General features: G+C 38.4%; 4 protein-coding genes and 1 long non-coding RNA gene across 10 annotated transcripts in view; 1 reads left to right on the forward strand and 4 right to left on the reverse strand.

The window, feature by feature from the left end:
* The window catches only part of LOC135264112 (uncharacterized), a 247,325-nt gene that overhangs the window by 64,011 nt on the left and 167,815 nt on the right, over positions 1-15,499 (forward strand). The window lies entirely within an intron of this gene.
* Positions 95-1,859, reverse strand: LOC135264102 (olfactory receptor 2A7-like). Its single transcript, XM_064352762.1, has one exon. The coding sequence runs from the start codon at positions 1,700-1,702 to the stop codon at positions 719-721; it is 984 nt and encodes a 327-aa protein (XP_064208832.1). The 5' UTR covers positions 1,703-1,859; the 3' UTR covers positions 95-718.
* Positions 5,541-7,992, reverse strand: LOC135264095 (olfactory receptor 52B2-like). The gene is made up of 2 exons (XM_064352752.1): positions 7,664-7,992; positions 5,541-6,848 (listed from the first exon to the last, which is right to left on the reverse strand). Exon 2 carries the CDS (start codon positions 6,803-6,805, stop codon positions 5,831-5,833), a length of 975 nt encoding a protein of 324 aa, XP_064208822.1. The 5' UTR covers positions 6,806-6,848; positions 7,664-7,992; the 3' UTR covers positions 5,541-5,830.
* Positions 9,355-11,471, reverse strand: LOC135264101 (olfactory receptor 52B2-like). Its single transcript, XM_064352761.1, has one exon. It carries the CDS (start codon positions 11,431-11,433, stop codon positions 10,450-10,452), a length of 984 nt encoding a protein of 327 aa, XP_064208831.1. The 5' UTR covers positions 11,434-11,471; the 3' UTR covers positions 9,355-10,449.
* LOC135262476 (olfactory receptor 2A12-like) lies at positions 13,538-14,819 on the reverse strand. Its single transcript, XM_064349494.1, has one exon. The coding sequence runs from the start codon at positions 14,810-14,812 to the stop codon at positions 13,829-13,831; it is 984 nt and encodes a 327-aa protein (XP_064205564.1). The 5' UTR covers positions 14,813-14,819; the 3' UTR covers positions 13,538-13,828.

Below are 15,499 nucleotides of genomic sequence, written 5' to 3' on the forward strand. Positions count from 1 at the left end.
TACAAGGAGGGGTGCTTGTTAAATGGACAAACCACAGGACAGCAGTGGCACTTAGAGACTTCATATTTTCTTGTGTGTTGTCTACAAATAAAGCTAGAACAGTTTGTTGTTCCCATTCATGGATTGGTTGCAAGAGTACTGAATATCTGAGTTGATCACTCTCAAGACCAGGGCATTGCATGAAGGGGTTACGATTATTATTCCATTTATTTAATTTTAAAAAGTTATCAAACACCCATATCATCCATGTGAGAAGGTAGTTGCTCCCTCAGTTACTCTATCAACCGAGTAACCAAATTTAATTAAAAATTATATTCAGCTGATTGCACAGTCAGCCAGGCTTGATTGCAACCAGACCTGTGTCTGAATCTAAATCTGAACACACGCACACACACTTAGCCCCCACTTGTGAGTTGAATAGACAAGATTTCTATTTATTTATTGGGGGTTTGGGGGGGGCAAAACCTGAATAATTGAATGGAGAAATATAATGAACACAGGTGCTTCCATACAGGTGTACTGCATAATACAATTAAGCAATTAACATCCTATCAATCCTATCACTAAAGGGGAAATGACAAATGGACTCGAGGGAGAGGTCTACTCTTTCCAACAATTACAATTGAACTACATCCTGTTTGACCTCACAGACATGTAACATTAAGGCCAAACACCAATGCTTTAAAAAAAAAAAAAAAAATTTCTAAAACCTTTGGGTCTATGTCTGCCCTGCCCATGATGGTACCTTAACTTTCTGTAGCGTAGCCAGTATTTTGTTCTTGATTTCTTTAGTTGACAGGGAGTACACAATGGGGTTCATACAGGGCGGGATGCATGAGGCTAACGACAAGGTCAACGTAGCGACATCCGTATCGATTAGGAAGACTGAAAAGAAAAGCTCAATGGTAAACACTGTTACGATCGGCACATAGAAAACTGCCACTAGAACGAGATGTTCTGTGCAGGTTGCGAGTGCTTTGTAGCGGCTCTCCACGCTTTTCATTCTAAATACGGCTGTCAAAATACAGGCGTATGACACAACGACTAAACTAAAGGGCCCAAACACAATAATTATACTCAGAGAAGAGGCAGTGGCCCACTGCAATCTGTGATCATTGCAAGAAAGTTTGTACACGGGGGTGTAGTCACAAAAGTAGCTCTTCACAATAACTGAATTACAGAAAGACAGTCTGGTCTGGATTGTGACTGAGAACAGAGTAACACTTATGCAAAATGACCAAACCGTGACTAAAATAGTGGTCATGACGGTGTTTGTGTTGATAGAGCTCTGTCTCAGTGGGAAACAAATCGCAATTAACCTGTCATAGGCAAGTACACTGAGGGAACATGACTCTAATGAGAAAAAGCAGTAATAGAAAAACATCTGTGTCAAGCATACGGTGTAAGACATAAAGTTCTCTTTCGCAAGAAATATCTTGATCATACTAGGAATAATACTTGTACTCAGCACCAAATCGACAATCGCCAGATTAGCCACCGCAATGTACTTTGCTGTGTGCAGGCGATAATCTATAAATATAATGGAAATGATAATGGAGTTGGACAAAACTGTTATAATATATACAGCTACAAGGAATATTACATATAAATAAGCATACTTCAAATACGTAAATCCGACTATGTAAAATCCCACTGGTCTAATGATGGAGTCGTTAGTGATCCATGTGGCGCGATCTCCCATTGCAAGGTGTTCAGGAGCTCCGGGCGACTGCTTTTCCTCTTCTCCCTGAGAGAGAAACAGATTAATATCTACCAATGAAAAAATACAACCAGTTCACAGTTAAATCTTTGCGTACCCATTGCCTAGTTTAGATTACATTTCGACATTTAGCAGACGCTCTTTTCCATACTTAGACTTAATTTTTTTATACTATCTACTACAGAGCTGTATATTTCAACTGAGGCAATTCAAGATTAGTAGCTACTACTTCAGTGGTTGCCTACATTTGGTTGGCAATTTGTGGTGCCACTAATATAATTATATGTTTAACCAAACGTTTCGGAGAAGGTCAGCGGTAGCCTTCCTGTGAAATAATCAGAGAACTCAATGGAAACTATTTTATACACTCTATTGGCTAATAAAGCATTTTGCAGTATTAAAACAAATTAGCGTAGTTTTGGTTAAAAAAAACGAACCAATTTAAAGTTAGAACCAAACATTCACGGTTATGTAACATGCGCAGTTGTCTCTTTTCCCCCGATATTGCTTTTTAATTGTTTCCAGAATAACTCCCTCTTCAACACTTGATTATTTCAGTAACTATAGGTTATGTCCACGCATAATTCAGGTAATGTGTGACCAAGAACTCAAAGAATAAGAGCGCAATGGGCACATGATTATTATTATTTATGGTCACCTAGCAAACCATTCCCGCTTAAACTGGCTCAGAACTTTATGATGCGTTATATTTTTTTTTTAACCGACTCTCTCCTACTTTTTTTCCAGAGAGTGGGCCACAAGCAAACCCTAGCGTTTGAAAAAAGGGAAAGCCGGACCACGGACCACACAGTTAGAATCGCTTTCGTAAACATTTTTCTTAAATCGCGCGTATATTTAGGTTTAAATTCAGCCTGGTGTTCACCACCTTGAATGTGAGCAGATTTTACGCTTTGGTCTTACTTTTTGAACTACCGCTATATAATTAGAATTTTGCATTTGGTTTACTAGCTGTAGCTTTTCCACATATGCTTACATGTCGAAGGTAAGCTCGTGGAAACGTTCACAGTCAGCCCTCGCGTCTGAATGAATTGTGAAAAAAATAGAACCATTAAAGGCAAAAGGTAAAATTGGCGCGGCTGGAAAACGGTACTTACCAGTTCTGCTTCGCATCGGTCACTGTCGAAAACCGTTAGCCTAATGTGCTCCTCCACTGACGCAGTAGAATATATATCATTGTTTGTGGAATGCTTGTGCCTGGGGAATTCGTTTGGGACATCAAAATCCGGAACTACCCTCCCTTGGCTTTGGAAGGCATAATCCCTCTGGCAGCAATGGAAGCGTTCATTAAATCAGTTTACATTGGATTTTAACGTTTAACAGACCCTTTCATCCAGACCGATTTACTCGTAATACATTTTACAGAGGTGTGGCCAGCTTACTTGATGGGTTTGGTCTTTTTCCCAAAAACTGCAACTTTTTAATACCGAGTTCTTTATACCCCAAGAAAGGTTATTTGTTTACACAGTTAAACGTGGCAGTTCAGTGCTTATTTAAAACCCTACTCATACTTACCAAGCAATTCAGCGTTTCATTAATTTCCTTTGTCTGTTATATCATATACCTTCTCCCTGCTGTAAAAAAAATATTTAGTTAAATATAGAACATGACAAAATGAATACTAGTAGTTCTGTTTTCCCTAAATCCATATTGCCCAGACTCACCTCTTCAGGCTGCACCTCTCCCCATCCCTCCCTACCTCCCTGTAATCTCTTGACTGTAAGCTTAGGGTTGTAACTAGGTAGCTGTTTCGTAGGTGACTTCGTTAACGCACTTGTCCGAACTACTGCTTGTATTTTTGCATAGACTGCGTTGTTACTGTTCTCGTTTGTGTTAGTGTTAATCAGTTTAACCTTCAGGGTCCAAGTTGAACTATGCTGTTGTTCCCTGCACGTGGAACGGTATTTCTCTCTAGGGTTTTCGACATACTTGTTCCTGGTTATGGTTAAACACTTTGTTGTACGTCGCTCTGGATAAGAGCGTCTGCCAAATGCCTGTAATGTAATGTAATTTTGGAGTTTCATTAATTTCTTATCTGCTCCATGTTCTGCCTTTTCCCTGCTCTAAGAACTTCTTAAGTTAAATATGGAACATAACAAAATTAACACAGATAAAAATAAATACCTTCTTTGAGATACGGTTAATTTTATTTTTCATTACATTCAGTGTATTTCAGTGTCATTGAAATCACAAAATAAATGTGGCAGGGTTGTATCTCCCAGATTTCCTTATTTTAATTTAACATAAAATAAGTGCAAATGTCAAAATGAACTATGTTTAGACAAAATATGTTTTTTTGTTTGTAATTGTAAAGGTACAATACTCATAGCTGTGAAAACATGATATCCACTTCAAACAGTAAGCAAAGGCTAGGTCAGAGAGTAATGTTAAATCAAACTAGGAGACAAGACAGCGAGGTAAAACATCAAGATAACGATACAAGTGGAATTTAAGTGTTGTGTATCATCAGCGTAACGGTGATAAGAGAAGCTATGTGAATTAATGACTGAACCAAGAGATTTGGTGTAAATGGAGATCAGCAGAGGCCCCAGAACAGATCCCTGTGGGACTCCTGTGACAAGGGGATGAGGTGCAGAGACAGAACCCATCCAGGTGACCTGGTTGGCTCTGTCTGCAATATAGGAAGCAAACCAAGAGAGGGCAGTGCCAGAAGTGCCCATCTCAGCCGAAGTGGAAGTGGGTAGTTTCTGGTTGATTTTGTCGAATACTGCAAACAGGTCAAGGAGGATCAGGAAAGAGGAGAGGGAAGAGGCTCTTGCAGTGGCAAGTGCCTCCGTCACAGGCAGGAGGGCAGTCTCTGTTAAGTGCTCGGATCAAAAGCCAGACTGGTGAGCGTCAAGCGGATTGTGCTGATGGAGATAAGATGATAGTTGTCTAAATGGCTTCCCATCTGCCATAAAGTGGCCCGAGCTTCTTTCATGTTTTATTTTTTTTGCCAGATTTTACTGGGTGAGCTGAAATTGCAGTTCTCTCATCATCTCTCCCCCATCCTTTCTCTTGCACGTACAGGCATGTTCTTGCGTGCATAGACATACAAACACACTCACAAACTACTCTTCTACTACACTAAAAGGGCGCATGCAAGTAACAGAAGTACAGAACTTTATGAAATACATTGTTACACAATATCTCATATATAATACGAATATTAAACATAGCACGCAAGTTACAGTCCTTCAGTATTACAGACTTAACAGTCTTGCACTTATGTTTGCATTTTACTCAGTTCATTCAATTATTTTTCATTTTGCTTTTAGTTGGCACATTATTCTCTAACCTATGTGCATGCATGCACGTGCAGGTGCTCTCTCAGTAGTATAGAAATGCCCCCCACCCCACCCATACACACAAACACAAACACACACACACCAAAACTCCTCTTGTGAGAGTGCCATCGCCAAAGACTAATTGATGTAATTTCGGGAGGTGTCATACAAAGTGGAATGCTGAGTGTTAATTCAACTTCAAGAGTGTACACATGAATATGCATCTAAGTCGATTTAACACTGAACATGTGTGTTCATGCTGATAGCCTAATTTTTTGTGCAATGAAAGATATTTCAGATATTTACAGAGGTTTCTGATGACCTGTTTTAAAGTTGCTTATGTGTATATATATATATATACATATATATATATACATATACTATATATATAATATTTATAATATATATATAATATACATATACTATATATATTGGTCTGAATGAACACCTTTCTCTCGTAAAAACCCCCACTTATTCTCAGAATAACTAGAATGGAATTAACTTTATTTAACTAGGTTGGTAAATTCAGAAAAATGGCCCGGTGACAATGATGTATTACAGTATTACTCAAGAACACCACAGCAAAATAAACTGGTACAGCTGCCAATGCAACACTTGAACTTTCAAACGGTTGTGGTTGTAGTTGTGGTTGTGCTGGGGGGTGTCTCCTTTTCCAAGAAGATACAATTGAACTGCACTGACATGCGACATCACATAGACATGTTCAATTGAAGCAAAACACCAAGGCTTAAAAATGAATGGATTTTATTCATTTGAAAATGTCATTTTACTGCAACCTTTGGGTCTATGCCCACACTGCTACCTTGACTTTCTGCAGCATAGCCAGTATTCTGTTCCTGATTTCTTTGGTAGCCAGGGAATACACAATGGAGTTCAGACAGGGCGGCACGCATGTGGCCAATGACACGAGCACCCCAGCGATATCTTGATCGATTTGGGAAATTGTAAAGAAAAGCACAATGCCATACATTGCCATGATCGGCACATAGAAAACTGCCACTAGAACGAGATGTTCTGTGCAGGTTGCGAGTGCTTTGTACCGGCTCTCGGTGCTTTTCATCCTAAACACGGCTGTCAAAATACAGGCGTATGACACAACTATTAAACTAAAGGGCACAAGCACAGTACTCAAACTCACGGCAGAGAAAGTGGCGTACTGCAAGCTGTGATCATTGCAAGACAGCGAGTACACGGGCGCATAGTCACAGAAGTAACTCTTCACAATAAGAGAATTACAGAAAGACAGCCTGGTGAGAATTATGACTGCGAACATAGAAAGACTTATGCAAAATGACCAAACAGCGACTAAAATAGTGGCCATGACGTTGATTGTGTTGATAGAGCTTTGTCTCAATGGGAAACATATTGCAATTAACCTGTCATAGGCAAGTACACTGAGGGAAAATGACTCTAATGTAAAAAAGGTGTAAGCGAAAAACATTTGTGTCAAGCATACATTGTAGGACATAAAGTTTTCTTTCGCAAGAAATAGCTTTAACATACTAGGTATAATGCTTGTACTCAGCATCACGTCGACGATCGCCAGATTAGCCACCGCAATGTACTTTGGAGTGTGCAGGCGATAATCTATATATATAATGGAAATGAGAATGGAGTTGAACAAAACCGTTACAATATATACGACTGCAAGGAAGATAAAATAAAAATCAGCAAACTTTAAATTGGTAAATCCGACGATGTAAAATCCCACTGGTCTAATGATGGAATCGTTTGTGACCCATGTGGCGCGATTTCCCATTGCAAGGTGTTAAGGCTCCGAGCGACTGATTTTCCTCTTCTCCCTGAGAGAGAAACAGAATAATATCTACCAATGTAAATATACAAGCAGTTGACAGTACAGCCTATGCGTACCCATTGCCAAGTTTAGATTACATTTCAACATTTACCACACGCTCTTATCCATACTTGGATTTCATTTTTTCATGCTATTTACTACAGAGCTGGATATTTCTACTGAGGCCATTTAGAATTAGTACTGCCTAATAAATAAATGACATATGTGTGTGTGTGTGTATATATATATATATATATATATATAGCAAAATAAGTAACGGTCCACTGTAGAGTGTTATTACGCATTACATTGATCAGGGACCCGTGCATAATGAGAATCTCAAAAAGACAGTTTTGTCACAATCAACACCAGGAACATCATGGCGCTTACACCTCGTTTTTTCACCTCTTCGAATGCAAAGAACAAAATTTGTTTTTGTCATATAGTTTTCCAGAAAGCTTCCACTTCAGATGAACAGCAAGCAAATCGATCGCGACTGAAAACCGGAGCACGGACCACTCACGATTCCAATCTCCCTTTGTAGACACATAATTTAAATCACGCGTATACTTAGTCTAGTATTAAGCCGATGTAGACCACCTCGAATGTGAGCATGTTTGTGGCATTGCTCTTCCAACTTCTATTACTAATATAATGTTTGCATATTGCATTTGGTGTACATCCGTTACCTATTCCACATACGTGTCGAATGTACGAGCGTGGAAACATTCACAATCAGATCCGGCGTCCGAAAGAATTGCGACAGAACGTATCGATTAAAGGTGCAGGGTAGAATTGGCGCAGCAGGAAATCGGTACTCACCACTTCCCTGCATCGGTGACTGTCGAAGCCCTTGAATGTGCTTCTGTGCTCATGTTGCTGAATATATCTCCTGGTGTGTGCGGAATGCGCGTACATGAGAATTTTTCTGTGACGTCAGTTAAAATGAGGCGGTGTGCAGTTAATCGAATCTTCTGGGGATTTCCACTCCCCTTCACATGAACGCAGATGTCAAGCCACACACTGTGCTATATCCACTTCTCCTTTTCATTAATTTATGCAAGTAAAATTAAAACGATAACGCTGTGGATTGTGATAAGGGCATAGCTATAAACCATGAATTATAAATTGTTGTATTGATTATGGTCCATAAAATAATAGCACAACATTACATTTTGACATTTTCACAACCCTATGAAGTGGTTTTTTTTTTTTTTTCCTTAAAAAGAAAACACATTAAACAAGTTTACGTAGTTTCAAATTGGACTGCAGTGTTGGGTATCTGTTAAATGGGCAAACCACAGGACGGCTGCGACACTTTAAAACTTCATATTTGGCATAATTGTCGTGTATCCCTTTCTAGGCCAAATATATGTGTGTATATATAATATATATACACACACACACACACATACATACATACATACATACACAGAGGTGGAAAATTAAAGGAAAACCCAGAATAAATGATTAGAAAAGCATAATGAATGCATGGTGTCCTGCATGATAAAATTACACAATTAACATCTCATCACCTTCTGTGGCACGTAAAATAAAAATGCTGAGCAGGCACCAGTTGACTCTGCTTTTGGACTAAGATGACAACGGGAATGGATGCAAGTGAATTTGAATGAGGGTTCGTTATTGGGGTACGGATGGCAGGAGCTTCAGTCACATGGACTGCCCTGCTGGCTCTCCTATCTGTAGGAACAGTGACTAAAGTAACATCTGCACAAAGGACATCAGTAAATTCGGTTGAAAGCGCACGTTTGATGACCGTCATGCTTGTGCAGTAGTGCGATATATGTAAGGAAAAACAGAAGAGCAATTCGTCCTCAGGTGACTGAGCTGATCTTCAGGTGATCATCAAAACTCCAAATGAGGGAATATATTTTGGAAGAATGGTGTTCCATGCCTCCAGTAGAGTTCCAGAGACTTGCAGAATCTATTTCAAGCAGCATTGCAGCTGTGGCTAGTGGTGGTCGAGCACCTTACTAAAACACTTTATATTGTTTTTTTCTTTGTTACCCGTCTGCATTTATATATATATATACATAAACACACATCATATCTGGCAACACTCAAATATTGCAGTTTCCCCTAATGTTTTCTCCTCCCTAAGTTTCCCAAAATTGTACTGATTCGGATTTTTAAAAAACAACAAAACATGCTCGCCTTACATTCTGTGGTTTTTATTTCATTAGGAGTTCATGGCATACAGTAGTTCATAATCTAGATGAGGAACTATTTTTCTAAATTATGAAATTACTTTAAAAAAATTTTAAACTGACTTCAGTATCCCTCAGGTAGAGGTGGTGGTGGTGGTGTTCATGCTATTTGTACTCTGTAAAGATGAATAACTATGTTTTGATTTATAAAATCATTTGATTTTGTTTGTTTACTTCTGTTTTTAAAGCCTGTTATGGCCATATAACATATAGTTAATTGTTTGTTAAACATAGCTTTAAAAAACAAACATTAAAAAAAAAAATTGTTGGTTTATTTTTCAGGGACAACGGCAGGGTCGTGCACAGACATTTTGGGGGGCAGGGGCTCAATTGGAAAAAAAAAAGGGCAACCTCCACATATAAATACTCATACACATGCCAAAGCCCCTCTTGTGAGTAGCATAGCCAATGACTAAGTGATGTGTTTTTGGGGGGGTGTCGTGTTGATTGTCAATTCAGCTCTAAGAGAGATGGTTAGTTTTCTAAATTAAATCTTCCAAAAGAAATGATTTATTGATACTACCAGATTTGTAAATGTGAAAAAGGCCCATGAAAACGTTCCTGTTCAGGTTTACAAACTGCACATGTACTGAAACGCGCATTTTTATTATCTCTGTATGTGTGTTCATACCTGCAAAATGTACGTTTCTTTCTTTTATACTCTATATATGTATATTGTTACCTCACAACAGCGCAGCAGTTAATGCAGTACTTTTCTGGGGCTTTATTCACAAAACTATTCTTAAATTATTCTTACTTTTTTTCTTTAAAATGGTCCTATGGAGAAAAAAAAAAAAACAATATGGGATTCATGACATGTCTAGACCTTTGTTTTTGTGCACATCCCAGGTTTGCAGCTTTACAACTGCTGGTATGTAAGGGCATTTGGGGGTTTGTAGTCTGAAATAACAGAATGCACATAGTAAAATACCTTTTAATAAAATCTTTGAGTTGTTTGATTACAAATCTTAAATAATAGACTGAAGAGCCAAATCAAAGAAAAAATTGTCTTTGTCCCAAGCATTATGGAGGTCACTTTATTTATTTATTTTGAGCGAGATGTCCTAGGGCATTAGGCACATTAATGTTTCAGCAGTGGGTGCTGCTAACAGACAGAGTTTTGAAAACTGATTAAAATTTTATTAGATTTTTTCTTTTACAGTTTTTAAATAATCAATCGGACATCTTAGCATTTACCATTTTCTTCCTGGAGCTGGAAACTAATCTTAACACATCAGTAGAAAAGTATTATATGGAAATACAATTAAACCTCCTCACGTTGGACTTCATATTAACTTGGGCAAATGAGGACAAACACTAAGGGCTAAAATTAAAGGGATGTTTTTCATTTGAAAAAAAAAATTGCTACAATCTTTGGCTCTAGGCCTGCCCTGAGCACGCTCCTACCTTGACTTTCTCGAGCATAGCCAGTATTCTGTTCTTTATTTCTTTGGTAGCCAGCGAATACACAATGGGGTTCAGACAGGGCGGCATGCATGTAGCCAATGACACGAGCACCGTAGCGATATCTTGATCGATTTGGGAAATTGTAAAGAAAAGCACAATGCCATACATTGCCATGATGGGCACATAGTAAACTGCCACTAGAACGAGATGTTCTGTGCAGGTTGCGAGTGCTTTGTACCGGCTCTCGGTGCTTTTCATCCTAAACACGGCTGTCAAAATACAGGCGTATGACACAACTATTAAACTAAAGGGCACAAGCACAGTACTCAAACTCACAGCAGAGAAAGTGGCATACTGCAAGCTGTGATCATTGCAAGACAGCGAGTACACGGGGTCATAGTCACAGAAGTAACTCTTCACAATAAGAGAATTACAGAAAGACAGCCTGGTGAGAATTATGACTGGGAACATAGAAAGACTTATGCAAAATGACCAAACAGCGACTAAAATGGTGGCCATGACGTTGATTGTGTTGATAGAGCTTTGTCTCAATGGGAAACATATTGCAATTAACCTGTCATAGGCAAGTACACTGAGGGAAAATGACTCTAATGTAAAAAAGGTGTAAGCGAAAAACATTTGTATCAAGCATACACTGTAGGACATAAAGTTTTCTTTCGCAAGAAATAGCTTTAACATACTAGGCATAATGCTTGTACTCAGCATCACGTCGACGATCGCCAGATTAGCCACCGCAATGTACTTTGGAGTGTGCAGGCGATAATCTATATATATAATGGAAATGAGAATAGAGTTGAACAAAACCGTTACAATATATACGACTGCAAGGAAGATAAAATAAAAATCAGCAAACTTTAAATTGGTAAATCCGACGATGTAAAATCCCACTGGTCTAATGATGGAATCGTTTGTGACCCATGTGGCGCGATTTCCCATTGCAAGGTGTTAAGGCTCCGAGCGACTGATTTTCCTCTTCTCCCTGAGAGAGAAACAGAATAATATCTACCAATGTAAATATACAAGCAGTTGACAGTACAGCCTATGCGTACCCATTGCCTAGTTTAGATTAGATTACATTTCAACATTTAGCACACACTCTTATCCATACTTGGATTTCATGTTTTCATGCTATTTACTACAGAACTGGATATTTCTACTGAGGCCATTTAAAATTAGTACTACCTAATAAATAAATGACAAATGAATATATATATATATAAATGAATATATATATATATATATATATATATATATATATATATATATATATATATATATATGGCAAAAGAAGTAATGGTCCACTGTAGAGTGTTATTACACATTACATTGATCGGGGACCCGTACATAATGAGAGAATCTCAAAAAGACAGTTTTGTCACAATCAACACCAGGAACATCATGGCGCTTACACCACGTTTTTTCACCTCCTCGAAAGAAAAAAACCAAATTTTGTTTCTTTGTCATACAGTTTTCCAGAAAGCTTCCACTTCAGATGAACAGCAAGCAAATCGATCGCGACTGAAAACCGGAGCACGGACCACTCACGATTCCAATCTCTTTTGTAGACACATAATTTAAATCACGCGTATACTTAGTCTTGTATTAAGCCGATGTAGACCACCTCGAATGTGAGCATGTTTGTGGCATTGCTCTTCCAACTTCTATTACTAATATAATGTTTGCATATTGCATTTGGTGTACATCCGTTACCTATTCCACATACGTGTCGCAGGTAACAGGTAACATTCACAATAAGCCCTGGTGTCCCAAAGATTGCGACAAAACATATCGATTAAAGGTGTGTAGGGTAACATTATCGCAGCAGGAAATCGGTACTCACCACTTCCCTGCATCGGTGACTGTCGAAGCACTTGAATGTGCTTCTGTACTCGTGCTGCTGAATATATCTCCTGGTGTGTGCGGAATGCGCGTACATGAGAAATTTTCTGTGACGTCAGTTAAAATGAGGCGGTGTGCAGTTAATCGATTCTTCTGGGGATTTCCACTACCCTTCACATGAACGCGAATCTCAAACCATATATATATATATATATATATATACATATACACACACCATATCTGGCAACACTCAAATATTGCAGTTTCCCCTAATGTTTTCTCCTCCCTAATTTTCCCAAAATTGTACTGATTCGGATTTTTTTTAAACAACAAAACATGCTCGCCTTACATTCTGTGGTTTTTATTTAATTAGGAGTTCATGGCATACAGTAGTTAATCTAGATGAGGAACTATTTTTCTAAATTATGAAATTACTTTTTTAAAATTTTAATACTGACTTCAGTATCCCTCAGGTAGGGGTGGTGGTGGTGTTCATGCTATTTGTACTCTGTAAAGATGAGTAACTATGTTTTGATTTATAAAAACATTTGATTTAGTTTGTTTACTTCTGTTTTTAAAGCCTGTTATGGCCTTTTAACATATAGTTAATTGTTTGTTAAACACAGCTTTAAAAAACAAATTACCTGTTGTTTATCTGTATTATTATTGATGTCAAAGTAAAACATTATAGTCATGGTTTTACTATCTCAACAATAGAATTGCCAATAATTATAATGGTAAAAATGAGGAATTTTTGGCATTTTATACAGCTGTTTCGTCCCCTGCCTCTGCTGGTCTGGGTAGTGCAGGTGGAGGCAATTACCTGATTGCCTGATTGCCTCCACCTGCCTGTGGCCCAATATAAGCCCGGTAGTATGAGGCTGAAAAAAAGATCCTCTTTGGGGCTGTGTGTGGTGTTGTGTTTAGTCGTTTTTGTGAAGATCTTTTTGTTTTGTGTACTTTGTAGGGTTTTTGTGTGTTAGTTTATCATTTACACTAATGAGTGTCTGGGTTTTTATTTTTTTAGATCAGTTCTGGATTGTGTTTTTGATGAACTTGAACTCTGGTGTTGCGGCTTAAAGAGCCGGCCGTAACAACAGCTTTGGGTTGAACTCCACACACTTCCGGTTTTAGCCACGCCCACTTACAGTTTTTATCCTAATACAAGGAATCTCCCTCCGTCCCTTATCATTATCTTTATTCAACCAGGTAGGTCAATTGACAAAAAGATCAAGGACAATGCAGTACACAATATGACCAAAGACACTGAATGGGAAAATTACACAATACTTAAGACACATTTGATAATGCAACATTTAAACAATCAAATGGAATTAATGACTCAATGGGGAGGTCTCCTATTCTTTAAAAACACAATTGAATTACATCACATTGGACCTCTCAGACATGCACAGTTGAAGCCAAACACCAAGGCCCAAAATGAAATGGATGTTACTCATTTGAAAATGTAAATTTCATGCAACCCTTGGGTCTATGCCTGTCCTGCCCACGATGCTACCTTTACTTTCTGGAGCATAGCCAGTATTCTGTTCTTGATTTCTTTGGTTGTCAGGGAATACACAATGGGGTTCAGACAGGGAGGGATGCATGAGGCTAATGACAAGCTCACCACAGCGACACCCGGATCGATTTGGAAAACTGCGAAGAAAAATTTAAAGATAAACAATGTCAAGATCGGCACAAAGAAAATCGCCACGAGAACGAGATGTTCTGTGCAGGTTGCGAGTGCTTTGTACCTGCTCTCCACGCTTTTCATTCTAAACACGGCTGTCAAAATACAGGTGTATGACACAACGATTAAACTAAGGGGCCCAAACAGAAATATTAAACTCAGAGAAGAGGCAGTGGCCCACTGCAAGCTATTATCATTGCAAGATAGTTCGTACACAGGGGCGTAGTCACAGAAGTAGCTCTGTACATTGACCGAATTACAGAAAGACAGCCTGGTTTGGATTGTGACTGAGAACAGAGTAACACTTATGCAAAATGACCAAACCGTGACTAAAATAGTGGTCATGACGGTGTTTGTGTTGATAGAGCTCTGTCTCAGTGGGAAACATATTGCAATTAACCTGTCATAGGCAAGTACACTGAGGGAAAATGACTCTAATGAGAAAAAGCAGTAGTAGAAAAACATCTGTGTCAAGCATACGGTGTAGGACATAAAGTTATCTTTCGCAAGAAACATCTGGATCATACTAGGAATAATGCTTGTACTGAGCACCAAGTCGACGATCGCCAGGTTAGCCACCGCAATGTACTTTGGAGTGTGCAGGCGATAATCTATAAATATAATGGAAATGATAATGGAGTTGGACAAAGCCGTCACAATATATACGACTGCAAGGAAGATAAAATATAAATAAGCAAACTTTAAATTGGTAAATCCGACGATGTAAAACCCCACTGGTCTAATGATGGAGTCGTTTGTGATCCATGTGGTGCGATCTCCCATTACTAGATGTTCAGGACCTCCGGGCGACGGCTTTTCCTCTTCACCCTGAGAAATATATTTATATCCACCAGTGAAAAAATACAACCTATTACGAGTTCAGTCTGTGCGTACCCATTGCCTAGTTTAGAATATATTTCGACATTTATTATGCGCTCCTTATCCATATTTCGTTTATTTTATTTATATTAATTTAACCGGGGGAATAAACCCATTCAGATCTAAAATCTCTTGATCAAGTGAGACCTGACATAAAACAAAAAGTTACAACAAACAGTAGACAAACGAATCACAAACATCGAGTGGGGATTGGGACGGCAGTGTAACAGTAATTAATAAACAGAGCAGAGGATAAAAACAGGAGCAAATTTTCAGTCACAGTCATGAATAATGTTTGAAGTCAGCACTCGAACTATGTCAAGTTTCTGATTAAAAAAAAAAAAAAAAAAAAAAGATTGTTTCACAACGGTAGGGTGCAAAATATCTTTCAGCAACAAGGCTACATGCAGTCATAATGGAGGTAAATATGTGACCAAGAACCCAAAGGAAAAGAGGTCCAATCGTTACATAATATATTTTATTTTTTTTGGTCACTTGCAAACAATTCCCGCTAAAATTGACTCAGAAAACCAACTTTCAAGGACAGTTGTCTACTTAAAAATGATGTATTATGTAGATTGTAAAGAAAAA

Source organism: Anguilla rostrata, chromosome 9, assembly GCF_018555375.3.
Source record: "Anguilla rostrata isolate EN2019 chromosome 9, ASM1855537v3, whole genome shotgun sequence".
Taxonomy (NCBI): domain Eukaryota; kingdom Metazoa; phylum Chordata; class Actinopteri; order Anguilliformes; family Anguillidae; genus Anguilla; species Anguilla rostrata.